This window comes from Pseudophryne corroboree, chromosome 9 (genome assembly GCF_028390025.1).
Source record: "Pseudophryne corroboree isolate aPseCor3 chromosome 9, aPseCor3.hap2, whole genome shotgun sequence".
Lineage (NCBI taxonomy): Eukaryota > Metazoa > Chordata > Amphibia > Anura > Myobatrachidae > Pseudophryne > Pseudophryne corroboree.
The window spans coordinates 270,374,124-270,400,861 of record NC_086452.1 but is presented as its reverse complement, the minus strand read 5'-3'; the positions used below and the strand labels follow the sequence as shown (position 1 = coordinate 270,400,861).

At 50.2% G+C, this 26,738-nt stretch overlaps 1 protein-coding gene across 2 annotated transcripts in view; it reads left to right on the top strand.

Annotated features, from left to right (window-relative positions):
* The window catches only part of GORAB (golgin, RAB6 interacting), a 117,731-nt gene that overhangs the window by 14,402 nt on the left and 76,591 nt on the right, over positions 1 to 26,738 (top strand). The window contains exon 1 of one of the 2 annotated variants that reach the window (XM_063940298.1): positions 7,567 to 7,700. The exons of the other annotated variant lie outside the window; for it this stretch is intronic. Coding sequence (XP_063796368.1) covers positions 7,643 to 7,700 — 58 coding nt within the window. The 5' untranslated portion in view covers positions 7,567 to 7,642. Of the gene's footprint in view, positions 1 to 7,566; positions 7,701 to 26,738 lie in introns of those variants that run through there. 2 annotated transcript variants of the gene reach the window in all.

The following is a 26,738-nucleotide window of genomic DNA, read 5'->3' as shown; positions in this document are numbered from 1 at the left end:
GTTGAACGCCGGATTCTAAAAGAAAAGGGCATTCCAGAGGAAGTTATTCCTACCTTGATTAAGGCTAGAAAGGAAGTGACTGTACAACATTATCACCGCATTTGGCGAAAATATGTTGCGTGGTGTGAGGCCAAGAAGGCTCCAACGGAAGAATTTCAATTGGGTCGATTCTTACATTTCCTGCAAGCAGGATTGTCTATGGGCCTAAAATTGGGGTCCATTAAAGTTCAAATTTCGGCCTTATCAATCTTCTTCCAGAAGGAATTGGCATCAGTGCCTGAAGTACAAACTTTTGTCAAAGGTGTACTACATATACAACCCCCAATAGTGCCTCCAGTGGCACCGTGGGATTTGAACGTAGTTTTGAATTTTCTCAAATCTCATTGGTTTGAGCCTCTAAAATCGGTAGATTTAAAATACCTTACATGGAAGGTAACCATGCTATTGGCCCTGGCTTCAGCCAGGAGAGTTTCAGAGTTGGCGGCTTTATCATACAAAAGCCCATATCTGATTTTCCATTCGGACAGGGCAGAACTGCGGACACGTCCTCATTTTCTCCCTAAGGTGGTTTCGGCTTTTCACTTGAACCAGCCTATTGTGGTGCCTGCGGCTACTAGCGACTTGGAGGACTCCAAGTTACTGGACGTTGTCAGAGCATTAAAAATATATATTTCAAGGACAGCTGGAGTCAGAAAATCTGACTCGTTGTTTATATTGTATGCACCCAACAAGATGGGTGCTCCTGCGTCTAAACAGACGATTGCACGTTGGATCTGTAGCACAATCCAACTTGCACATTCTGTGGCAGGCCTGCCACAGCCTAAATCTGTAAAGGCCCACTCCACAAGGAAAGTGGGCTCATCTTGGGCGGCTGCCCGAGGGGTCTCGGCATTACAACTTTGCCGAGCAGCTACGTGGTCAGGGGAGAACACGTTTGTAAAATTTTACAAATTTGATACTCTGGCTAAGGAGGACCTGGAGTTCTCTCATTCGGTGCTGCAGAGTCATCCGCACTCTCCCGCCCGTTTGGGAGCTTTGGTATAATCCCCATGGTCCTGACGGAGTCCCAGCATCCACTAGGACGTTAGAGAAAATAAGAATTTACTTACCGATAATTCTATTTCTCATAGTCCGTAGTGGATGCTGGGCGCCCATCCCAAGTGCGGATTGTCTGCAATACTTGTACATAGTTATTGTTACAAAGATCGGGTTATTACTATTGTTGTGAGCCATCTTTTCAGAGGCTACTTCGTTTTTTGTTATCATACTGTTAACTGGATTCAGATCACAAGTTGTACGGTGTGATTGGTGTGGCTGGTATGAGTCTTACCCGGGATTCAAGATCCTTCCTTATTGTGTACGCTCGTCCGGGCACAGTACCTAACTGAGGCTTGGAGGAGGGTCATAGGGAGAGGAGCCAGTACGCACCATGTGATCCTAAAAGCTTTATTTAGATGTGCCCTGTCTCCTGCGGAGCCCGCTATTCCCCATGGTCCTGACGGAGTCCCAGCATCCACTACGGACTATGAGAAATAGAATTATCGGTAAGTAAATTCTTATTTTTCCCAGGGCTACAGACTGGAGTTCCAAGAGCTCCTACCTCACAGATTCTTCAAATCAGGCTTGCCAGTTTCACAAGAGGTAACTTTACAACATGCCATCCAAAAACTGGTACAGACTCACGTCATTGTTCCAGTTCCACCTCATCAGTTAAACAAGGGGTACTATTCCAACTTGTTTGTAGTACCGAAACCGGACGGTTCGGTAAGACCAATTTTGAACCTCAAGTCGTTAAACCCATCCTTACGAGTGTTCAAATTCAAGATAGAATGTCTGAGAGCGGTGATCTCTGGTCTGGATAAGGGGGAATTCTTAGTGTCTCTAGATATCAAGGATGCGTACCTTCACATTCCGATCTGGCCGTCTCATCAGGCTTACCTACGGTTTGCACTGCAGGACTGTCACTACCAGTTCCAGGCCCTGCCATTTGGCCTCTCCACGGCACTGATGGTGTTCACCAAGGTGATGGCAGAGATGATGTTTCTATTCCGCAAACAGGGAGTGAACATAATTCCGTTCCTGGACGATCTCCTGATAAAAGCACTGTCCAGGGAAAGGTTGCTGGACAGCGTTGCTCTCTCAACCAAACTTCTCCAGGATCACGGGTGGATTCTGAACCTTCAGAAATCTCACCTAGAGCCAACACTGAGGCTCCCATTCCTGGGAATGATACTGGATACGGAGTCGCAGAAGGTGTTCCTTCAGTTGGAAAAGACAGTGATCTAGTCGATGATTCGGGATGTCCTGAAGCCAACCTGGATATCTGTGCATCTATGCATTCGCCTTCTGGGGAAAATGGTGGCCTCTTACGAGGCTCTTTAATACGAAAGGTTTCAGGTAATACCCTTCCAGCTCAATCTGTTGGACAAATGGTCCGGATCGCATCTTCACATGCACCAGAGGATCCGTCTGTCGCCAAAAGCCAGGATCTCCCTTCTGTGGTGGCTACAAACCTCTCACTTCATCGAGGGTTGGAAGTTCGGAATTCTGAACTAGATTCTGCTAACTGCAGACGCAATCCTCAGAGGTTATAGAGCAGTCACTCAGGGAGTGCAGTTTCAAGGGTGATGGTCTAATCAGGAAGTCATCCTTCCAGTCAACATACTGAACATCCAATCAACAGGGCCATATACAACGCCCTTCTGCAGGCCTTACATCTTCTTCAAGATCAGGCCATTAAGGTCCAGTCGTACAATGTGACTGCAGTAACGTACATATACCGACAGGGCGGAATGAAAAGCAGAGCAGCAATGTCAGAGGTGTCAAGAATTCTCTGGGCAGAGAGAAACGCTGTAGCGTTGTCCGCGGTCTTCATTCTGGGAGTAGACAACTGGGAAGCAGACTTCCTCAGCAGACACAACCTGCACCCGGGGGAGTGGGTCCTTCACCCTGAAGTGTTCAGGTGTTTGATAAGTCGATGGGGATATCCACAGATCGACGTGATGGCATCTCGTCTCGACAAGAAGCTCAAGCGGTTTTGTTCCCCGTCGAGAGACCCACAGGTCGTGGCGGTAGACTCCCTGACGACTCCATGGGTCTATCAGATGGTGTACGTGTTTCCTCTACTTCCTCTGATCCCAAGAATTCTAAAGAGAATAAAAAGGGAAAGGGTTCAAGCAATTCTAATTGCTCCAGACTGGCCAAGAAGGGCCTGGTACACGGACCTTCTGGAGATGCTCATCGAAGATCCGTGGCCTCTTTCTCTTCGCGAGGATCTTCTGCAACAGGGCCCGTTTGTCTATCAGGACTTACCGCGGCTACATTTGACAGCATGGAAGTTGGACGACTGATTCTAGCCAGGAGAGGGATCCCTAACAAGGTTATCCCGACTATGATCAAAGCCAGGAAGGGGGTAATGTCTAAGGATTACCATTGTATTTGGAAGAAATACGTCTCTTGCTATGAGAGCAGAACATTTTCTGTGGTGGAATTCCATCTAGGACGTTTCCTGCTTTTTCTACAAGCAGGAGTGGATGTGGGCCTACATCTGGGATCTCGAGGTGGTGCTGCATTTCCATGAGGACAGAGCAATTTTTTCCTAAGGTGGTGTCTGCGTCTCACATCAACCAACGTATTGTGGTTCCGGTTGTCATCGACACCTCTGCTACTTCAAAGTCTTTGGATGTCGTGAGGGCTTTGAAGGTGTATGTGAAAAGAACAGCTCGTCACAGACCGAATCGCTGTTTGTTCTTTAAAATCCTAAAAAGATTGGGTGTCCTGCTTCAAAGCAAATAATTGCACGCTGGATCAGACTTACTATCTAGCATGCTTATTCCACGGCAAGTTTGCCATGTCCAAAATCTGTACAGGCCCACTCTACTAGGTCGGTGGGTTCTTCCTGGGCGGCTGCCCGGGGTGTCTCTGCTTTACAGCTCTGCCGAGCAGATACTTAGTCAGGTTCGAACACGTTTGCAAAGTTCTTCAAGTTCGATACTTTGGCCTCTAAGGACCTTCAGTTTGGTCAGTCAGTTCTGCAGGAACCTCGGCACTCTCCCACCCGGTTTGGGAGCTTTGGTACATCCCCATGGTACTAAATGGACCCCAGTATCTTCTAGGACGTAAGAGAAAATAGGATTTTAATTACCTACCGGTAAATCCTTTTCTCGTAGTCCGTAGAGCAGAGATTTTCAACCTTTTACAACTCGTGGCACACTGATCAAGCTCTAAATATTGCCAAGGCACACTCAAATATAATGATGGTGCAGTTGCGTGTCCTAGGATGTCATGTCGCAGCTTCTCCATAGATAACTCCTGAGCCACATCTGAGAAAGCCAGAAGAGCCCAACAGTGCCCGTGCCCAAAATTAGAACTGGTTCTGCAACCACTAAACCCACCAGTATTGATTGTTTCAGGGCCGCAGTAGCGGCAAAACACTGACAGGCATGGCTCTGCTTCTATGGCGGCACACCTGGAGATTGCTCAGGGCACACTAGTGTGTCACGGCACAGTGGTTGAAAAACAATGCGGTAGAGGATACTGGGGCCCGCCCAGTGCTTCGTTCTTCCTGCACTGTTACTTGGTTAAGTAATGTTGGTTCAGTCGTTGCTGTTCCTGTTTCAAATTTGGTTAGCTTGGCTTTCCTTGTGTGTGTGTGTGTGTGTGTGTGTGTGTGCGCGCGTGCTCGTTTGGAATCTCACCACTATCCTTATCAATCCTTCTCTCGGAGTATGTCCGTCTCTCCTCGGGCACAGTTTCCTAGACTGAGTCTGGAAATAGGGACATATAGAGGTGGAGCCAGCACACACTATCAAATGCTTAAAGTGCCCATGGCTCCTAGTGGACCCGTTTATACCCCATGGTACTAAATGGACCCCAGTATCGTCTACAAGAAAAGGATTTACTGGTAGGTAATTAAAATCCTATTTTTATGTTCCATAGCATTATAGAGTACATACTTTCACCACTTATCCTGTACCAGATTGAACAAATGTTCACTAAACTTGGTTATAACTAGATTTTTACTCAATTAAAATCCCCGACCCAGTGTTTCCCAAACTCGGTCCTCAAGGCATGCTAACAAACCAGGTTTTAAGGCTATATAAACTTATGCACACGTGAATTAATTAGTACATTAGTCAGCTTGGTTTAAGCACCTGTGCTCATGCATAGATAGCCTTAAAACCTTGACTTTTAGGGTGCCTTCCGGACTGAGTTTGACATACCCTGCCCTGACCCATCAGTATACTGAAAATTTTATCTTTTCCATAATTAATACATTAACTTGTACTGCATTGCACACTTTCACATTACTGTAAATAGTAGAGTTCCAAGGCCAAAAAAAACAAGCATAGAACTGCTATTATGATTTCTCTCCTGCAGTCTCTTTGTCCAGCAGTGGGGAGATGCACGTGGCGCAGTGTCAGTCACTGCGCAGGAGTCTTGCTCAGTGCTGCAAGCATGGCAGTACGGCATACCGGTAAGAAATTCCCAGCCAGTACGACGTACCGCCGGTCCGTCCACCATACTGCATGCCGCTGACTTCGTTCTGTATGAGGGGAGGAGGGCGCAGCGCAGTGCCTCTCCTGCCTCTCAATTATCTTTGATGCCCGGTCTCACTCTCCAGCGGCAGGGTCAATCTGAAATGAGGCACCGGCTCGTTAGCAAATTAGAGTTTGCGGACCGGCAGCCAATCAGGAGCAGCGGCTGCCGGTCCACGAGCTCTGATTGGCTAACAAACTTTGGGACCAAGCTCCAAAAGGCTTCCTTTTTTGGAGCTTGGTACATAACATAAGGTTCAGACTCAGTACCCATTCACAATAATGTGGATGGCAACTGGCCCAGTGCACAGTTTGCTTTGCTGTCTCACATGGGACCAATTCTGATGATTATGGTGTGGAGTTTGTATGTTCTTTCCATGTTTTTTGTGTTTTCTCTTGGTTCTTCCCACAGTCCAAAACATACTCAAGCAAGGACTTTGTCCATAGCCCTCCTAAATGATGATCAGTGGTGGTGTATAGCTGGGGGGGTGATATAAAGTTCAGTGACGTCACTGTCTCCTCTGAATCCTCCTGAGCTCCGTGTGTCTGTGGCTTTTGCTGTGTGAGTGACTGCTGCTGCAGAGTGAGATTTGTGCTCTGATTGGCTCTCTGAGTCAATGAGATCCAATCAGAGCTAACAGTGGGTCCTGCAGCCTAGAGAGGGGAGGGGGTGAGGGGACTGACTGAGCAGGCTCATGTCTGAAGCAGTGAGAGTGTCAGACAGGGACGTACATCGAAAGCAAACCATCATATGATGGCAATGCTTTCACTATTGAAACGTTCGATGCGATGGTTACTAACCATCGCATCAAAAGTATTACATAGAAGTATCACATAGAAGAAACAGAGCCAGCGGTAAGGGGTGGGGGGGTCAGGCAATGAGCGCACAGTGGGGCATTGTATATCTGGCCCTGTGGGGGGGGCATTGTATATCTGGCCCTGTGGGGGCATTGTATATCTGGCCCTGTGGGGGGGGGCATTGTATATCTGGCCCTGTGGGGGGGGGGCATTGTATATCTGGCCCTGTGGGGGGGGCATTGTATATCTGGCCCTGTGGGGGGGGCATTGTATATCTGGCCCTGTGGGGGGGGCATTGTATATCTGGCCCTGTGGGGCCATTGTATATCTGGCCCTGTGGGGCCATTGTATATCTGGCCCTGTGGGGCCATTGTATATCTGGCCCTGTGGGGCCATTGTATATCTGGCCCTGTGGGGCCATTGTATATCTGGCCCTGTGGGGCCATTGTATATCTGGCCCTGTGGGGCCATTGTATATCTGGCCCTGTGGGGGCAATGTATATCTGGCCCTGTGGGGGCAATGTATATCTGGCCCTGTGGGGGCAATGTATATCTGGCCCTGTGGGGGCAATGTATATCTGGCCCTGTGGGGGCAATGTATATCTGGCCCTGTGGGGGCAGTGTATATCTGGCACTGTATACAATATCTGGCACTGTGGGGGCATTGTGTATCTGGCACTGTGGGGGCAATGTTACTTCATCATTGGGCATTGTGTATATTATATCTGTATATTATACACACAATGTCCAGTGATTAAAGTAATATGTTGCTCAGAGTCTGGCCCTGCCCCCGATCCCAGTTCCCACCTTGCCAACGGAAATGCTGGCTTTTGCGCATGCACTAGTCATATAAATAGTTTTCACCATCGAATACTTTTGATGTGATTAGTAACCATCGCATCGAAAGTTTCAATGGCGTAAGCATTGCCATCATATGATGGTTTTCTTTCGATGTCCATCCCTACTATGTCCACCTCTGAATCACCCCCTCTGTCATGTGCGCTTTTCGAGCCTGTTTGGTACCGTATATATTATTTATTTTCATGAATTCGCAGTAGATAATTTTCTTCATGATGGTATTTGTAAAATACAGCATGTTTACAATGAAAGAAAAATAGCAGCTGAAGTGACAAAGCAGTTTCATTGTGTGTTTTATTCTGACAGGCATTATGGGGCAGTCTCCTTAGGTCCTGGCTGAGGGAACTTTGACGTGGCAGAGGTGTGTGAGGCGGAAGTAGCTCTCTGTATGCGAGACAAGACAAATCCATCCTTTCTGCCTCTCGGAGGTAGAAGCATTAGTAGTATAAATGGCCGGCTGGGCTGGCTTTTCTGAGCATGAGCTTAGGCAGATTAAGTTGCAGCGAGGTAAATGTTTGTTATATGAAATGGGACAGTATATACGCAGCGTGTATTATACGGAGAAGGACAGTATTTATGCGCAGTGTATTATACAGAGAGGGGCAGTATACATGGATAGGGTGTGCTTTATATTGAGGGAGACCATTGAATGAAATGAGATGAGCGATGCGGTCAAGATCCCGCCGTCCGGAATCCCGGCGATCGGAATACCAACACCGGATTCCCGAATGGCACAATCCCGACATATTCTCCCTCCGTGGGTGTCCACAACACCCATAGAGGGAGAATAAATTAGTGTGCCGAGCGTAGTGAGGCACCGTGCCCGCAGCGTGGCCGCAAGGGACTGCGTTGCGCTCGCCCCCCGTTCGGGATTGTGTTAGTCGGGATTCCGGTATCGGTATTCTGACCGCCGGGATGCCGTCCAGCGGGATTTTGTACTGATCCCTGAGATGATTGTGCTTCTGTAAGTGCTCTGTGATATGGTGATTCATCTGCATCTATAAATAAATTAGTGTATTTTGCTGGTCTGTGTCAGGAATGTGAGACTAGGTTAACAATAACAAGATCTTGATAGTGTTTTTAATGTCCGTAAACTTTTATAAAATGATCAGTTCATTATATTTTGAAGAGCAGCAGCCACAATGCATTGCTCTTTGAATGTTGCAAATGTAAGATGGCGAGGACCCCTCATTATGGGGCTGATTGTGTCAGACACCGATGAAATTGCTGCAGTTGTCTGTATTTATGGTAATATTGCTACAAAGACCTTCCCTAGGTCTTTGTAGCAATATTATTCCATGCATTAGAATGTGCAAGGACTGAGACGTCTGTAGATGTAGAAATATCGCTTGGTGTATACGTATACTCCACCGTTGGTCACACCATCGAATCTTGCACCAGCCCCATGGCAGGTGCAGTTTCTCTATCCCAGGATGGTCTCTGTACGCAAGCACTTTCTGCAACACGCCTTCATCACCCCCTGAAAATGCCCTGGCACATCTCCATGAATCTCGTTAGCCACACCTCCTTTACTTCCCAGTCATCATCCATTAACTCCCCTCATAGTTCTACTACCATTCATCCAAATCTTAACTGCAACTACAAAATAGGGACAAATGCACTGTGCAGCTCAGATGAAAATCATCGCTCCACTGTTTCAGATATGTGCTGCACCCCTTTCAGAAACAGACCCTATGTAAGCAGAGTCCAAAACGTAGAACTTGGGCAGAATGCAGCAAACCTCCCAACGTGACCCTCTCCAGTAGGGACGGAATGCTCTGCTCCTGGACTTCCCTCTTAGGGGTCGATTCTATTCGGCAACTTAAGAATAGCGCCGGGAATTAGCTCCCGACGCTATTCAATTCAGCTCCAGTTAAGTCGGCGATGTCCCGTTCTCGCCGACTTAACAGGTAGTTTTGTTGGGAGAACGGGCATTCTCCGACTTAACTACCCGCGGCGATGCTGATTGACGACCAGTGGTGCAAGTAGAAAAAATGTCTTACGGGTACTGTGTGCGCGCGCCGAAAGCACCCGCGCAAAAAAATGGGTGTGCCCAAATGCCACATGGGGCGTGGCCAATGAAAATGGGGGCGTGATACACATATGGGGGAGGGGCAGATACACGTATGACCCCAATAGTGTCAGATACACGTTGCCCCACAGTGCTAGATATACATTGCCCCACAGTGCCAGATACATATAACCCCACAGTGCCAGATACACATTGCCCCACAGTGCCAGATACACATTGCCCCACAGTGCCAGATACACATTGCCTCACAGTGCCAGATACACATTGCCTCACAGTGCCAGATACACATTGCCTCACAGTGCCAGATACACATAGCCTCACAGTGCCAGATACACAAATGTCCCCACAGTGCCAGATACACAAATGTCCCCACAGTGCCAGATACACAAATGTCCCCACAGTGCCAGATACACAAATGTCCCCACAGTGCCAGATACACAAATGTCCCCACAGTGCCAGATACACAAATGTCCCCACAGTGCCAGATACACAAATGTCCCCACAGTGCCAGATACACAAATGTCCCCACAGTGCCAGATACACAAATGTCCCCACAGTGCCAGATACACAAATGTCCCCACAGTGCCAGATACACATTGTCCCCACAGTGCCAGATACACATTGCCCCACAGTGCCAGATACAGAAATGCCCCCAGAGTGCCATACATTGCCTCACAGTGCCAGATACACATTGCCTCACAGTGCCAGATACACATTGCCTCACAGTGCCAGATACACATTGCCTCACAGTGCCAGATACACATTGCCTCACAGTGCCAGATACACATTGCCTCACAGTGCCAGATACACATTGCCTCACAGTGCCAGATACACATTGCCTCACAGTGCCAGATACACATTGCCTCACAGTGCCAGATACACATTGCCTCACAGTGCCAGATACACATTGCCTCACAGTGCCAGATACACATTGCCTCACAGTGCCAGATACACATTGCCTCACAGTGCCAGATACACATTGCCTCACAGTGCCAGATACACATTGCCTCACAGTGCCAGATACACATTGCCCCACAGTGCCAGATACACATTGCCCCACAGTGCCAGATACACATTGCCCCACAGTGCCAGATACAGAAATGCCCCACAGTGCCAGATACAGAAATGCCCCACAGTGCCAGATACAGAAATGCCCCACAGTGCCAGATACAGAAATGCCCCACAGTGCCAGATACAGAAATGCCCCACAGTGCCAGATACAGAAATGCCCCACAGTGCCAGATACAGAAATGCCCCACAGTGCCAGATACAGAAATGCCCCACAGTGCCAGATACAGAAATGCCCCACAGTGCCAGATACAGAAATGCCCCACAGTGCCAGATACAGAAATGCCCCACAGTGCCAGATACAGAAATGCCCCCAGAGTGCCATACATTGCCTCACAGTGTCAGATATACATTGCCCCCCGTGCCAGATACAGAAATGCCCCTACAGTGCCAGATATGCCCCCAGTGCCAGATATCCCCCAGTGCCAGGTATACATGCCCCCCTGTGCCAGATATCCCCCAGTGCCAGGTATATATGCCCCCCTGTGCCAGATATGCCCCCAGTGCCAGGTATCCCCCAGTGCCAGGTATACATGCCCCCCCCAGTGCCAGATATCCCCCAGTGCCAGGTATAACATGCCCCCCCAGTGCCAGATATCCCCCAGTGCTAGGTATATATGCCCCCCTGTGCTAGATATGCCCCCAGTGCCAGGTATACATGCCCCCCCCAGTGCCAGGTATAACATGCCCCCCTGTGCCAGATATCCCCCAGTGCCAGGTATATATGCCCCCCTGTGCCAGATATGCCCCCAGTGCCAGGTATACATGCCCCCCTGTGCCAGATATGCCCCCAGTGCCAGGTATACATGCCCCCCTGTGCCAGATATGCCCCCAGTGCCAGGTATATATGCCCCCCTGTGCCAGATATGCCCCCAGTGCCAGGTATATATGCCCCCCTGTGCCAGATATGCCCCCAGTGCCAGGTATATATGCCCCCCTGTGCCAGATATGCCCCCAGTGCCAGGTATATATGCCCCCCTGTGCCAGATATGCCCCCAGTGCCAGGTATATATGCCCCCCTGTGCCAGATATGCCCCCAGTGCCAGGTATATATGCCCCCCTGTGCCAGATATGCCCCCAGTGCCAGGTATACATGCCCCCCTGTGCCAGATATCCCCCAGTGCCAGGTATACATGCCCCCCTGTGCCAGATATGCCCCCAGTGCCAGGTATACATGCCCCCCTGTGCCAGATATGCCCCCAGTGCCAGGTATACATGCCCCCCTGTGCCAGATATGCCCCCAGTGCCAGGTATACATGCCCCCCTGTGCCAGATATCCCCCAGTGCCAGGTATATATACCCCCCCTGTGCCAGATATGCCCCCAGTGCCAGGTATAACATGCCCCCCCAGTGCCAGATATCCCCCAGTGCCAGGTATATATGCCCCCCCAGTGCCAGGTATACATGCCCCCCCAGTGCCAGGTATAACGTGCCCCCCTCCCCTACTCACCGCTGCCGTCGCTGTCCTCCTGTCTGTCATGTGAGGGAAGGAGAGTGCAGCCTGCGCCTCTCGTTCCCCTCATTCTCCGGCGGGTGTCTCAGTTTAATTCAGCGCCGATCCGTGAGCCAATCAGAGCTCGCGGGTGCGAGCTCTGATTGGCTCACGGATCGGCGCTGAAGTAAACTGAAACACCCACCGGAGACTGAGGGGAACGAGAGGCGCAGGCTGCACTCTCCTGCCTCTCCTGCCCTCACATGTGCGGCGGTGCGGCGTGGGGGAGGGAGGGAAGGAAGAGGAGCGGCGGCCCGTCGGTGTGGGTACGGCGTACCCACGGCTAAATTCTTACGGGTACGCCGTACCCACCCGTACCCGCCCACTTGCGCCACTGTTCCCGACCGAATCAGCCTTGCGCCGGCCGCGAGGCAGCACTTTTGTCGGGTTTCTTCTCTCATCCCCCGGGGATGAGAGAAGAATTCCCGACAATTGCGGGTCACTAGCAGCTGAATTGAATAGCGTCGGGAGCTAATTCCCGGCGCTATTCTTAAGTTGCCGAATAGAATCGACCCCTTAGTGTATGATTGCCGGCACCTCTTATGAAACGCCTTTCTCTTACGTCCTAGAGGATGCTATTGGTACCATGGGGTATAGACGGGTCCACCAGGAGCCATTGGCACTTTAATAGTTTGAGAGTGTGGGCTGGCTCCTCCCTCTATGCCCCTCCTACCAGACTCCGTTTAGAAAATGTGCCCGAGGAGCCTGTCACAGCTAGGGGAGCTCTCCTGAGCTTTTCTAGTAAAGTTTTAGTTTAGGGTTTATTTTTTTTACAGGAGGCTGTTGGCAACAGCCTACTTGCAGCGTGGGACTAAGGGGCGGAGCAGTGTCCGCCCTGTGGGGTCTGAGCCACTGACTCCGCTGACTGGACACTGAGCTCCAGAGAGGCCTGATCGGTCTCCGCCACAGGGGAACCGCTCGCCCCAGCAGCATGCCGCCGAACCCTTACAGAGCTGAAGAGAGTGGTGAGTTAGTCACCGACCCCCTTCCCCTAGCAAGTTGGGGACCGGGGTGAAGATGGCGGCAACGGGGAGGGAGCACGGTATTAACCGCGCTCCGGGATGGTACCAGAGGCACATAGTGCGGCGCTGTGAGGGGTGCCCTGGGCCAGGGCTTACCCCCCCATACTGGTCAGCAAGCCTGTTGTGGTCCAGGAATCTCAGCCAGCAACTTTCCTCAGGCCAATATAATCACCTGAAGAGTGGGAAGACAGCGCCATTAAGGGGGCGGAGCTGCTCCTGAGAGCGGATTCAGCAGCGTTCCAGCGCCATTTTCCCTGCCTACATGCGCTGAGAGGAAGACTTGGGTCCCTCCACAGCAATTCCAGCTTACTGTACGGTACCAGGGGGTTGTAGAAGGGATAGGAGGCTGTAATTAGACTGTGTATCCTGTTGAGGAACACAGTCAGCGCTGACAAGGGGTCTCCCTTTGCTAAAAACGCTGTGTGTGTGTGTTGTCTCCAATCTGTCTCTCTCTTGCCATTCTTGGGGGGAGGGGGGGAACTCTGCCTACCCCCACCTGTGTGTGTTTGTGGTGGTCACCTTTAGCTATGTCCATGGACACAGTGTCATATGCTGCAGAGGATTTATCCTCCCAGGATGATCCCATTCCATGTAATCAGGATAGCACTGCTTTAGCACAGATACCAGCAAGGGAGCCTGAGTGGTTATCCTCTATCAAAACTTGGATTTCTCTAACGTCCTAGTGGATGCTGGGGACTCCGTAAGGACCATGGGGAATAGACGGGCTCCGCAGGAGACTGGGCACTCTAAAGAAAGATTAGGTACTAACTGGTGTGCACTGGCTCCTCCCTCTATGCCCCTCCTCCAGACTCCAGTTAGAATCTGTGCCCGGCCTGAGCTGGGTGCTCCTAGTGGGCTCTCCTGAGCCTGCTAGAAAAAGAAAGTATTTGTTAGGTTTTTTATTTTCAGTGAGCTTCTGCTGGCAACAGACTCACTGCTACGTGGGACTGAGGGGAGAGAAGCAAACCTACCTATCTGCAGCTAGGTTGCGCTTCTAGGCTACTGGACACCATTAGCTCCAGAGGGATCGAACACAGGTACCTAACCTCGATTGTCCGTTCCCGGAGCCGCGCCGCCGTCCCCCTCGCAGAGCCAGAAGAAAAGAAGCAGCAGAAGCATGAAGACATCGAAATCGGCGGCAGAAGACTCCTGTCTTCACATAAGGTAGCGCACAGCACCGCAGCTGTGCGCCATTGCTCCCAGCACACCTTCACACTCCGGTCACTGTAGGGTGCAGGGCGCTGGGGGGGGGGGGGGGGGGGGGGGTAATTTGAGTACCTTTTGGCAAAAGAGTACATGGATACAGTCAGAGACTGTATATATGTACAAACCCCCGCCATTTTTTCCACACAGAAGCGGGACAGAAGCCCGCCGCTGAGGGGGCGGGGCCTTCTTCCTCAGCACACCAGCGCCATTTTCTCTTCACAGCTCCGCTGGAAAGAAGCTCCCCAGGCTCTCCCCTGCAGTATCCAGGTGCACAAAGGGTGAAAAGAGGGGGGGCACATACATTTAGGCGCAGAATTGTGGTATACAGCGATTACTGGGTAAACACTGAGTTGTAGTGTAATCCATGGGTTATATAGCGCTGGGGTGTGTGCTGGCATACTCTCTCTCTGTCTCCCCAAAAGCCTTTGCGGGGTCCTATCCTCAGTCAGAGCATTCCCGGTGTGTGTGCGGTGTGTCGGTACGTCAGTGTCGACATGTTTGATGAGGAAGGATACGTGGAGGCAGAGCAAGTGCAGTTGAATGTGGTGTCGCCGCCGTCGGCGCCGACACCTGATTGGATGGATATGTGGAAGGTGTTAAATGATAATGTAAGCTCCTTGCATAAAAGGTTTGACAAAGCTGAGGCCTTGGGTCAGTCAGGGTCTCACCCAGTGTCTGATCCCACAGCTCAGAGGCCGTCAGGGTCTCATAAACGTCCACTATCCCAGTTAGTCGACACATGTCGACACTGAGTCTGACTCCAGTGTCGACGACGATGAGGCTAAGTTACAGCCTAAAATTACTAAAGCCATCCGCTACATGATTATAGCGATAAAGGATGTATTGCACATTTCTGAGGAAATCCCTGTCCCTGACAAGAGGATTCATATGTTTGGGGAAAAAAAAAACCAAGAAGTAACTTTCCCCCCTTCCCACGAATTAAATGAATTATGTGAAAAAGCGTGGGAATCCCCTGAAAGGAAGGTAATAATTTCCAAGAGGTTACTTATGTCGTATCCTTTCCCGCCAACGGACAGGTTACGCTGGGAATCCTCGTCCAGGGTAGACAAGGCGTTAACACGCTTGTCTAAAAAGGTGGCCCTGCCGTCTCAGGATACTGCCGCCCTAAAGGATCCTGCGGATTGGAAGCAGGAGGCTATCCTGAAGTCTGTGTATACACATTCTGGTACTCTCCTGAGACCAGCCATTGCTTCGGCCTGGATGTGTAGCGCTGTAGCAGCATGGACAGATACTCTGTCGGAGGAGTTAGATACCCTGGACAGGGACACTATTTTACTAACCCTGGGGCATATTAAAGACGCCGTCCTATATATGCGGGATGCCCAGAGGGACATTTGCTTACTGGGCTCTAGAGTAAACGCAATGTCCATCTCTGCCAGGAGGGTATTATGGATTCGGCAATGGACAGGGGATGCTGATTCTAAAAAACATATGGAGGTTTTGCCATATAAGGGTGAGGAATTGTTTGGGGACGGTCTCTAGGACCTGGTTTTCACAGCTACAGATGGGAAATCAAAACTCTTGCCGTATGTTTCCTCACAGCCTAAGAAAGCACCGTATTATCAAATGCAGTCCTTTCGTCCTCAAAAATGCAAGAATGTCAGAGGTGCATCCTTTCTTGCCAGAGGCAGGGGTAAGGGAAAAAAGCTGCATCATGCAGCTGGTTCCCAGGAACAAAAGTCCTCCCCGGCCTCCACTAAATCTACCGCATGATGCTGGGGCGCCACAGGCGGAGCCAGGAGCGGTGGGGGCGCGTCTCAAAAATTTCAGCCACCAGTGGGTTTGTTCACGGGTGGATCCTTGGGCGATACAAGTTGTGTCGCAGGGATACAAACTGGAATTCGAAGTGACGCCCCCTCAACGTTTCCTGAAATCAGCCTTGCCAGCTTCCCCCATGGAGAGGGAGGTAGTGTTGGCGGCAATTCACAAACTATATCTCCAGCAGGTGGTGGTAAAGGTTCCCCTTCTTCAACAGGGAAAGGGCTACTACTCCACCATGTTTGTGGTACCGAAACCGGACGGTTCGGTCAGACCCATTTTAAATTTGAAGTCCCTGAACATTTATCTGAGGAATTTCAAGTTCAAAATGGAATCGCTCAGAGCGGTTATAGCAAGCCTGGAAGAGGGGGATTTTATGGTGTCTCTGGACATCAAGGACGCTTACTTGCATGTCCCCATTTATCCTCCACATCAGGAGTACCTCGGGTTTGTGGTACAGGACTGTCATTACCAATTCCAGACGCTGCCGTTTGGACTGTCCACGACACCGAGAATATTTACCAAGGTGATGGCAGAGATGATGGTGCTCCTTCGGAAGCAAGGAGTTACAATTATCCCATACTTGGACGATCTCCTCATAAAGGCGAGGTCCAGGGAGCAGTTGCTGATCAACGTGGAACACTCTCAGGAAATGTTGCGACAGCATGGCTGGATTCTGAATATTCCAAAGTCGCAGCTGATTACTACGACGCGTCTGCCCTTCCTAGGCATGATTCTGGACACAGACCAGAAGAAGGTGTTTCTCCTGGAGGAGAAGGCTCAGGAGCTCATGACTCTAGTCAGAGGACTCCTAAAACCGAAACAGGTATCTGTGCATCACTGCACGCAAGTACTGGGAAAAATGGTGGCGTCATACGAAGCCATTCCCTTCGGCAGGTTCCATGCGAGAATCTTTCAGTGGGATCTGCTGGACAAGTGGTCCGGATCGCATCTTCAGATGCATCGGCTGATCACCCTGTCCCCCAGGGCCAGGGTGTCTCTTCTGTGGTGGCTGCAAAGTGCTCACCTCCTCGAGGGCCGCAGGTTCGGGATACAGGACTGGGTCCTGGTGACCACGGATGCAAGCCTCCGAGGTTGGGGGGCAGTCACTCAGGGAAGAAACTTCCAAGGGCTGTGGTCAAGTCAGGAGACTTGTCTGCACATCAATATCCTGGAACTAAGGGCCATATACAACGCCCTGAGTCAAGCGGAGCCCCTACTTCGCAACCAACCGGTGCTGATTCAGTCAGACAACATCACCGCAGTAGCTCATGTAAACCGCCAGGGCGGCATAAGAAGCAGGGTGGCGATGGCGGAAGCCACAAGGATTCTTCGTTGGGCAGAGAATCGCGTGCAAGCACTGTCAGCAGTGTTCATTCCGGGAGTGGACAACTGGGAAGCAGACTTCCTCAGCAGACACGACCTCCACCCGGGAGAGTGGGGACTTCATCAAGAAGTCTTCTCACAGATTGCAAATCGATGGGAACTGCCACAGGTGGACATGATGGCGTCCCGTCTCAACAAAAAGCTAAAAAGGTATTGCGCCAGGTCAAGGGATCCTCAGGCGATAGCTGTGGACGCTCTAGTAACACCGTGGGTGTTCCAGTCGGTGTATGTGTTTCCTCCTCTTCCTCTCATACCCAAGGTGTTGAGAATCGTAAGAAAAAGAGGAGTGAGAACGATACTCATTGTTCCGGATTGGCCAAGAAGGACTTGGTACCCGGAACTGCAAGAAATGCTCACAGAGGACCCATGGCCTCTGCCTCTCAGACAGGACCTGTTGCAACAGGGGCCCTGTCTGTTCCAAGACTTACCGCGGCTGCGTTTGACGGCATGGCGGTTGAATGCCGGATCCTAGCAGAAAAGGGCATTCCGGATGAAGTAATTCCTACGCTGATAAAGGCTAGGAAGGACGTGACAGCAAAGCATTATCACCGGATATGGCGAAAATATGTTGCTTGGTGTGAAGCCAAGAAGGCCCCTACAGAGGATTCTAGCTGGGGCGATTCCTACACTTCCTACAGTCAGGTGTGACTATGGGCCTAAAATTAGGGTCCATAAAGGTCCAGATTTCGGCCCTATCCATTTTCTTTCAAAAAGAACTAGCTTCACTACCGGAGGTTCAGACGTTTGTTAAAGGAGTGATGCATATTCAGCCCCCTTTTGTGCCACCGGTGGCACCTTGGGATCTCAACGTCGTTTTGGATTTCTTGAAATCCCACTGGGTTGAGCCACTTAAAACAGTGGAGCTAAAGTATCTCACTTGGAAAGTGGTCATGCTGTTGGTCTTAGCTTCGGCTAGGCGTGTGTCAGAATTGGCGGCTTTGTCGTGTAAAAGCCCCTATCTGGTTTTCCATATGGATAGGGCAGAATTGCGGACTCGTCCGCAATTTCTGCCAAAGGTGGTGTAATCTTTTCATTTGAACCAGCCTATTGTGGTGCCTGCGGCTACTCGTGACTTGGAGGACTCCAAGTTGCTAGATGTAGTCCGGGCTTTGAAGATTTATGTTTCTAGAACAGCTGGAGTCAGGAAGACTGACTCGCTATTTATCCTGTATGCACCCAACAAGCTGGGTGCACCTGCTTCAAAGCAGACTATTGCTCTCTGGATCTGTAACACGATTCAGCAGGCTCATTCTGCGGCAGGATTGACGCATCCGAGTTCAGTAAAAGCCCATTCCACAAGGAAAGTGGGCTCTTCTTGGGCGGCTGCCCGAGGGGTCTCGGCATTACAGCTTTGCCGAGCTGCTACTTGGTCGGGTTCAAACACTTTTGCTAAATTCTACAGGTTTGATACCCTGGCTGAGGAGGACCTTGTGTTTGCCCATTCGGTGCTGCAGAGTCATCCGCACTCTCCCGCCCGTTTGGGAGCATTGGTATAATCCCCATGGTCCTTACGGAGTCCCCAGCATCCACTAGGACGTTAGAGAAAATAAGAATTTACTCACCGGTAATTCTATTTCTCGTAGTCCGTAGTGGATGCTGGGCGCCCGTCCCAAGTGCGGACTTTCTGCAATACGTGTATATAGTTAATGCTTAATAAAGGGTTATTGTTATGGGGCATCCGTTGAGTGATGCTCAGTTTTGTTCATACTGTGAACTGGGTAAGGTTATCACAAGTTGTACGGTGTGATTGGTGTGGCTGGTATGAGTCTTACCCTGGATTCCAAAAATCATTTCCTTGTAATGTCAGCTCTATCGGGCACAGTTTCCTTAACTGGGGTCTGGAGGAGGGGCATAGAGGGAGGAGCCAGTGCACACCAGTTAGTACCTAATCTTTCTTTAGATTGCCCAGTCTCCTGCGGAGCCCGTCTATTCCCCATGGTCCTTACGGAGTCCTCAGCATCCACTACGGACTACGAGAAATAGAATTACCGGTGAGTAAATTCTTATTTTCTCAAATTTCTGACAGGGTTACTAGTACTGAATCTGCAACCCAGGTATTACAGAGCTCTATGGCAGTATGGCCTGTGTCTGCTACGTCAGGACACCCCACTATACTCAGGACACCCCACTATATACCCCCACAAACGTGCGCTTGTGCATGTCACACAAGATGACATGGATACCGATTCTGACACTACAGATGGTGATGTGTTGCGGGGATCGGTATCTCTTGCAAGGGGGGTGCAATTGTTGATAGAGGCTATGTGTTAAATGTAAATGATACCACACCTGAGCAGGTTGAGGAGGCTTTTTTCACTGAAAATAAAAAAGCCTCGCTAACCTTCCCTGCGTCAAAGGGGCTGAATGCTATATTTGAAAAAGCATGGGTAAACCCTGAAAAGAAGTTTCAGATCCCTAAGAGGATCCTGGTGGCTTTTCCTTTCCCTGAGGAGGATAGGAAAAGGTGGGAAAACCCGCCGATTGTTGACTCATCTGTGTCCAGACTCTCAAAAAAGGTGGTTTTACCTGTACCGGGATCTACCGCCTTAAAGGAGCCGGCAGATAGAAAGATTGATAACACGCTTAAATCAAAATCAATTTACACTGCTTCGGGGGCCATATTACGTCCCACTATTGCTAGTGCATGGATTGCAAAGGCAATAGTGAAGTGGTCGGCTACCTTAATTGATGTTTGGGATACAATGGATAGGGATGACGTTGCATTGTATTTACGCAACATTCATGATTCTGCAGGTTTTATGGTAGAATCCATGAAAGACCTGGGTTCCATGGCTGCGGGAATTTCTTCCATGTCTGTTTCAGCTCATCGGGGACTGTGGCTCCGCCAGTAGTCGGCAGACGTGGAATCCAGAAGGAGCGTGGAGTCGCTACCCTATACATGTCAGGCTCTCTTTGGGGAAGCTCTAGACGCGTGGATATCCACCACTACAGCGGGTAAGTCTCCGTTTCTTCCCTCAGCAGCACCTGCTCCGAAGAAATCCTTCTCCTCAGCTGCGCAGCAGTCCTTTCGGCCTAACAAGCCCAGAAAGGCCAGATCATCCAATACCTTCTTTAGGGGAGGTAAGGTTAAGTCCAAGAAACCTGCCGCTGCAGGTTCCCAGGAACAAAAGCCTACTTCAGGTACCCCAAAATCCTCCACATGACGGTGGACGGGACGGCCCGGAGGTGGGGCCTGTGGGAGCGAGACTCAGACAGTTCTGTCATGTCTGGGTATCGTCCGGCCTGGATCCCTGGGTAGTAGATTGAAATTCCAGCCTGTATCCCTGAGACACAGTCTCCCTCATTGTTTTTTCAAGTTGGGCTTACCAACTCTGTTGGAGGACAGCACAGTACTTCAAGACGCTCTCCAAAAGCTGGTGGAGGCACAGGTCATTGTGCCGGTACCACCTCACATGCAGAACAAGCGTTACTATTCAAACCTTTTTGTGGTACCGAAACTTGATGGTTCGGCCAGGCCCATTCTGAACCTAAAATCGTTGAACCCCTTTCTAAAGGAGTTCAAGATGGAGTCTCTCAGGGCAGTGATATCAGGTCTGGAAGAGGGGGAATTCCTGGTATCACTGGATATCAAGGATGCGTACCTACACCTTCCAATTTGGCTGGCGCATCAGGCTTTTCTCCGCTTCGCATTGCTGGACTGTCATTTCCAGTTCCAGGCCCTGCCATTCTTCGTCTACACAGCACCGAGGGTGTTTACCAAGGTGATAGCGGAAATGATGATGCTTCTCTGGACGATCTCCTGATAAAGGCATCGTCCAAGGAGAAGTTGCTGTTGCTCCACAGTCACGGGTGGATTCTGAATTTTACAAAGTCACATTTGGAACCAACCCAGAGATTGTCATTTCTGGGAATGATCCTGGATACGGAAGTGCAGCGGGTGTTTCTTCCGCGGGACAAGGCGTTGGTGATCCAATCCATGGTCCGGGATGTCTTGAAGCCACCCCGGGTGTCGGTTCATCAAGGCTCTCCAGCACGGAAGGTTCCATGCTCGGCCCATCCATCTGGATCTCCTGGACAAGTGGTCGGGATCTCACCTCCACATGCATCAGAGAATTTGTCTGTCGCCAAGGGCAAGGATTTCTCTCCTCTGGTGGCTCCAATTGCCTCACCTCCTAGAAGGCCGCAGGTTCGGGATTCAGGACTTGGTCCTGCTAACAATGGATGCAAGCCTCCGGGGCTGGGGAACAGTCGCGCAAGGAGTAACCTTTCAAGGACTGTGGTCAAGCCTGGAAGCCAGCCTGCCCATCAACATCCTGGAACTAAGAACCGTCTACAACAGTCTTCTTCAGGCAGCCCTTCTTCTGAGAAATCGGGCCATCAGAGTGCAGTCGGACAACGTAACAAAAGTGGCTTACATAAACCGACAGGGCGGAACAAAGAGCAGGGCGGCAATGTCAGAGGTGAAAAGAATACTCCTCTGGATAGAAAAACATGCGTTGGCGCTGTCAGCCTTCTTCATTCCGGGAGTAGACAACTGGGAAGCAGACTTCCTCAGCAGACACTATCTCCATCCAGGAAAGCGGAGACTCCATCCGGAGGTTTTCAAGGAAATAACAGATCTTTGGGGATTGCCCCAAATAGACATGATGGCCTCTCATCTCAACAAGAAGCTTCAGCATTATTGTTCCAGGTCGAGGGACCCACAGACAGTGGCAGTGGACACCCTGGTGTCTCCGTGGTTATTCCGGTCAGTGTACTCCCACTCATCCCAAGAATCCTAAAGCTTATAAGGAGAACAAGGGTTCAAGTAATCCTCATTGCCCCAGATTGGCCAAGTCGGGCTTGGTACGCGGACCTTCTGAATCTACTGCAAGAAGGGCTAAGGCCTCTTCCTCTTTGGGAGGACCTGCTGCAGCAGGGGCCATTCGCCTATCAAGACTTACGTTTGACGGGATGGAAGTTGATCGCCTGATTCTTGCTTAGAAAGGGATTCAGAAGAAAGTTATTCCTACCCTCATACAGGCTAGGAAAGGGGTAACGTCAAAAACAGTACCATCGTATTTGGAAGAAATATGTTTCTTGGTGTGAGTCCAAGAAGTTTCCTGCGGTGGAATTTCAACTGGGACGTTTCCTCCTCTTCCTGCAAGCAGGCGTGGATATGGGTCTGAGGTTGGGATCTGTGAAGGTCCAGATTTCAGCCTTATCCATTTTCTTTCAGAAGCAATTGGCTACCCTCCCTCAGGTTCAGACCTTTTTGAAGGGAGTTATGCATATCCAACCTCCCTTTGTACCACCTACGGCGCAATGGGACCTTAACGTGGTGTTGCAGTTCCTTCAGTCGGATTGGTTTGAGCCTCTACAGGAGGTGCAGCTCAAATTTCTTACATGGAAGGCAGTCACTTTGTTGGCCTTAGCTTCTGCTAGACGTGTCTCCAAGCTGGGGGCTTTATCCTGTCAAAGCCCTTACTTGATCTTCCACGAAGATAGTTATGCTCCGGACTCCTCAGCCGTTTCTTCCAAAGGTTGTGTCGGCATTTCATATCAACCAACCTATTGTGGTGCCAGTGGCTACTGACTCCTCAATTACTTCAAAGTCCTTGGATGTCATGAGGGCTCTGAAGATATATGTGAAGAGAACTATTCGTCACAGAAAGTCGGACTCCCTGTTTGTCCTATATGATCCCAAGAAAATTGGGTGTCCTGCTTCTAAGCATACTAGATCTCGCTGGATTAGGTACACTATCCAGTATGCTTATTCCTACAACAGGACTGCCGTGTCCAAAATCTGTTAAGCCCCACTGTACTCGTAAGGTGGGGTCTTCCTGGGCGGCTGCCCGAGGTGTCTCGGCAGTGCAACTTTGCCGAGCTGCAACTTGGTCTGGGTCGAACACATTTGCAAAGTTTTACAAGTTCGATACTTTGGCCTCTGATGATCTGAAGTTCAGTCAATCAGTTCTGCTGGAAGCTCCGCGCTCTCCCTCCAGTTCTGGGAGCTTTGGTACATCCCCATGGTACTAATGTGGACCCCAGCATCCTCTAGGACGTAAGAGAAAATAAGATAAGATTTTGGTACCTACCGGTAAATCCTTTTCTCGTAGTCCGTAGAGGATGCTGGGCGCCCGCCCAGCGCTTCGTTTTCCTGCTAATGTTATTTGGTTCAGTACAGCTTCTTTTAGTTGAGTACTGCATTGTTACTTGGTAAGTAATGTTTCAGCTGTTGCTGAGTAGTTCAAGCTAGTGGTCTTAACGTGCCTTGTATGTGTGAGCTGGTATGAATCTCACCACTATATCTTTGTTAAGTCCTTCTCTCGAAGTATGTTGTCTCCTTGGGCACAGTTTCTAGACTGAGTCTGGTAGGAGGGGCATAGAGGGAGGAGACAGCCCACACTGTTAAACTCTTAAAGTGCCAATGTCTCCTGGTGGACCCGTCTATACCCCCATGGTACTAATGTGGACACCAGCATCCTCTACAGACTACGAGAAAAGGATTTACTGGTAGGTACCAAAATCCTATTTCTCATACGTCCTAGAGGATGCTGGGGACGACATGAAGACCATGGGGTATAGACGGGATTCGCAGGAGACATGGGCACTCTAAAGACTTTTCATTTGGTGTGAACTGGCTCCTCCCTCTATGCCCCTCCTCCAGACCTTAGTTGTAGGAGCTGTGCCCAGGGAGACTGACAATTTCGAGGAAAGGAATTACTTAACTAGTGGCGAGATATCTACCAACTCTCACGTCACCCTCAACCATGCCGCACACATGGCATCTCTCTTAATGTATGATTGCCTGTACCTGTGTTGAACAGGTTAATGGATAAGAAAAATTGGATTTTGATAACCTACCGGTAAATCCTTTTCTCCTAGTCCGTAGAGGATGCTGGGGATGACATCAAGACCATGGGGTATAGACGGGATCCGCAGGAGACATGGGCACTCTAAAGACTTTTCATTGGGTGTGAACTGGCTCCTCCCTCTATGCCCCTCCTCCAGACCTTAGTTTTAGAGATGTGCCCTGGTCGACTGGATGCACTCTGAGGAGCTCTACTGAGTTTCTCTGAAAAGACTTATGTTAGGTTTTTTATTTTCAGGGTGATCTGCTGTCATCAGACTCTCTGCTTCGTGGGACTGAGGGGGCAGAAGCAGAACCAACTTCCTCAGAGTTTCATGGCTCTGCTTCTGGCTGACAGGACACCATTAGCTCCTGAAGGGAACTGAACGCTAGCCGTGCCTAGATGCTCACTCCCACAGCACGCTGTCACCCCCCTCACAGAGCCAGAAGTCAGAAGACAGGTGAGTATGAGAAGATTGAACTTCAATCAAGTAAGTGACGGCTGAGGTATGACGCGGCTGGCGGGAGCGCAGCGCGCCATTGCTGCCCACACACACAGGCACTGCAGGGTGCAGGGCGCAGAGTTCACAAGCCGTTACCATGGCAGTACCAGCTAGGCGGGCCTTATGGATTTGCCAGTGGAACGCGGATGCAGATTCCAAAAGAAACATGGAGGCTCTCCCATATAAAGGTGAGGCCTTATTTGGCGATGGCCTGGATGCGTTAGTCTCGGCGGCTACCGCAGGTAAGTCAACATTTTTGCTCTCTGCGCCTGCACCGGCAAAAAAGACCTATCGCCCGCAAATGCAGTCCTCTCGGCCCAATAAATACAAAAAGACGAGAGGTTCCCCCTTCTTTGCAGGTAGGGGAAGGGGAAAGAAGCCACACCGGCTCCAGGTTCCCAAGAGCAAAAGTCTACCCCTAATTCTGCCAAATCCCCAGCATGACGCTGGAACTCCCTTACGGGAGGCCGCTCGGGTGGGGGCACGTCTCAAACTCTTCAGCCAGGATTGGATTCTATCAGACCTGGACCCCTGGGTGTTGCAAATAGTATCCCAGGGATACAAACTAGAGTTTCAAGATGTTCCCCCATGCCGATTTTTCAAATCGACCTTGCCAGCTTCTCCACCAGAGAGAGAAGCAGTAACAGCGGCAATCCAAAAATTATGTCAAGACTAGGTTATAGTCCTGGTACTGTTGTCACAACAAGGGTGGGGTTTTTATTCAAGCCTCTTTGTTGTTCCGAAGCCGGACGGCTCGGTCAGACTGATCTTGACTCTAAAAGAGCTGAATGTCTTCCTGAAAAGGTTCAAGTTCAAGATGGAATCACTTCGGGCGATGATTGCCAGTCTGGAGGAGGGGGACTACTTAGTGTCGGTGGACATAAAGATGCTTACCTGCATGTTCCCATTTATCCTCCTCACCAGGCATATCTGAGATTCGCGATTCAGGATATTACCAATTCCAGACGTTACCTTTCGGTCTCTCCACGGCGCCGAGGGTATTCACCATGGTGATGGCGGAGATGGTGGTCCTCCTTCGTCAGAAAGGAGTCAATATAATCCCTTATCTGGACGACCTCCTGATAAAGGCGATATCCAGGGAGCAGTTATTACAAAACATATCCCTCTCCCTGTCAATACTCCAACAACACGGGTGGATCATAAATTACCCAAAGTCACAGTTGGAACCGATGACAACGTTGTCTTTCCTCGGGATGATTCTGGACACAGAAGTTCAGAGAGTATTTCTTCCGCTGGAAAAGGCTCTGGAAATCCAGAAAATGGTAAAACCGATATTGAAACAATCAAGTGTGTCGATCCATCAGTGCATTCGGTTGTTGGGGAAGATGGTGGCGGCCTACGAGGCCATACAGTTTGGCAGGGTCCATGCCAGAGTATTCCAGTGGGACCTGTTGGACAAATGGTCGGGGTAACACACACACATGCACAGAAAGATTAATCCTGTCGTCAAAAACCAGGATTTCGCTCCTGTGGTGGTTGCACGGCTCTCACCTGCTAGAGGGACGCAGTTTCGGGATTCGGGACTGGGTCTTAGTAACCATGGATGTAAGTCTCCGAGGCTGGGGAGCAGTCTCTCAGGGAGAAAACTTCCAGGGACGTTGGTCACAACTGGAAGCCTGCCTTCACATAAACGTTCTGGAGCTAAGAGCCATTTACGACAGCCTTCAACAAGCGGTACATCATCTTCAGATCCAGGCGGACAATGTAACAGCAGTCGCATACATAAACAGGCATGGCGGAACGAAAAGCAGAGCGGCAATGGCAGAGGCGACAAAAATCCTCCGCTGGGCAGAAAACCATCTACAAGCTCTGTCGGCAATATTCATTCCGGGAGTAGACAACTGGGAAGCAGACTTCCTCAGCAGACACGATCTCCATCCAGGAGAGTGGGGCCTCCACCAAGAAGTCTTCGAAAAGGTGACAAGTCTTTGGGGATTTCCTCAAATAGACATTATGGCGTCTCGTCTCAACAAGAAGCTTCAGAGATACTGTTCCAGGTCGAGAGACCCTCAAGCAGTAGCAGAGGATGCACTGGTGACCCAGTGGGTGTTTCCATCAGTGTATGTTTTCCCTCCACTTCCGCTGATCCCAAAAGTACTCAGGATCATAAGAAAGACAAGGGTTCAAGCAATCTTCATTGCCCCAGACTGTCCAAGAAGGGCTTGGTACCCAGATCTTAAGCAGTTACTCATAGGAGATCCTCTGCCTCTTCCTCCTCGGGAGGACCTGCTGCAGCAGGGGCT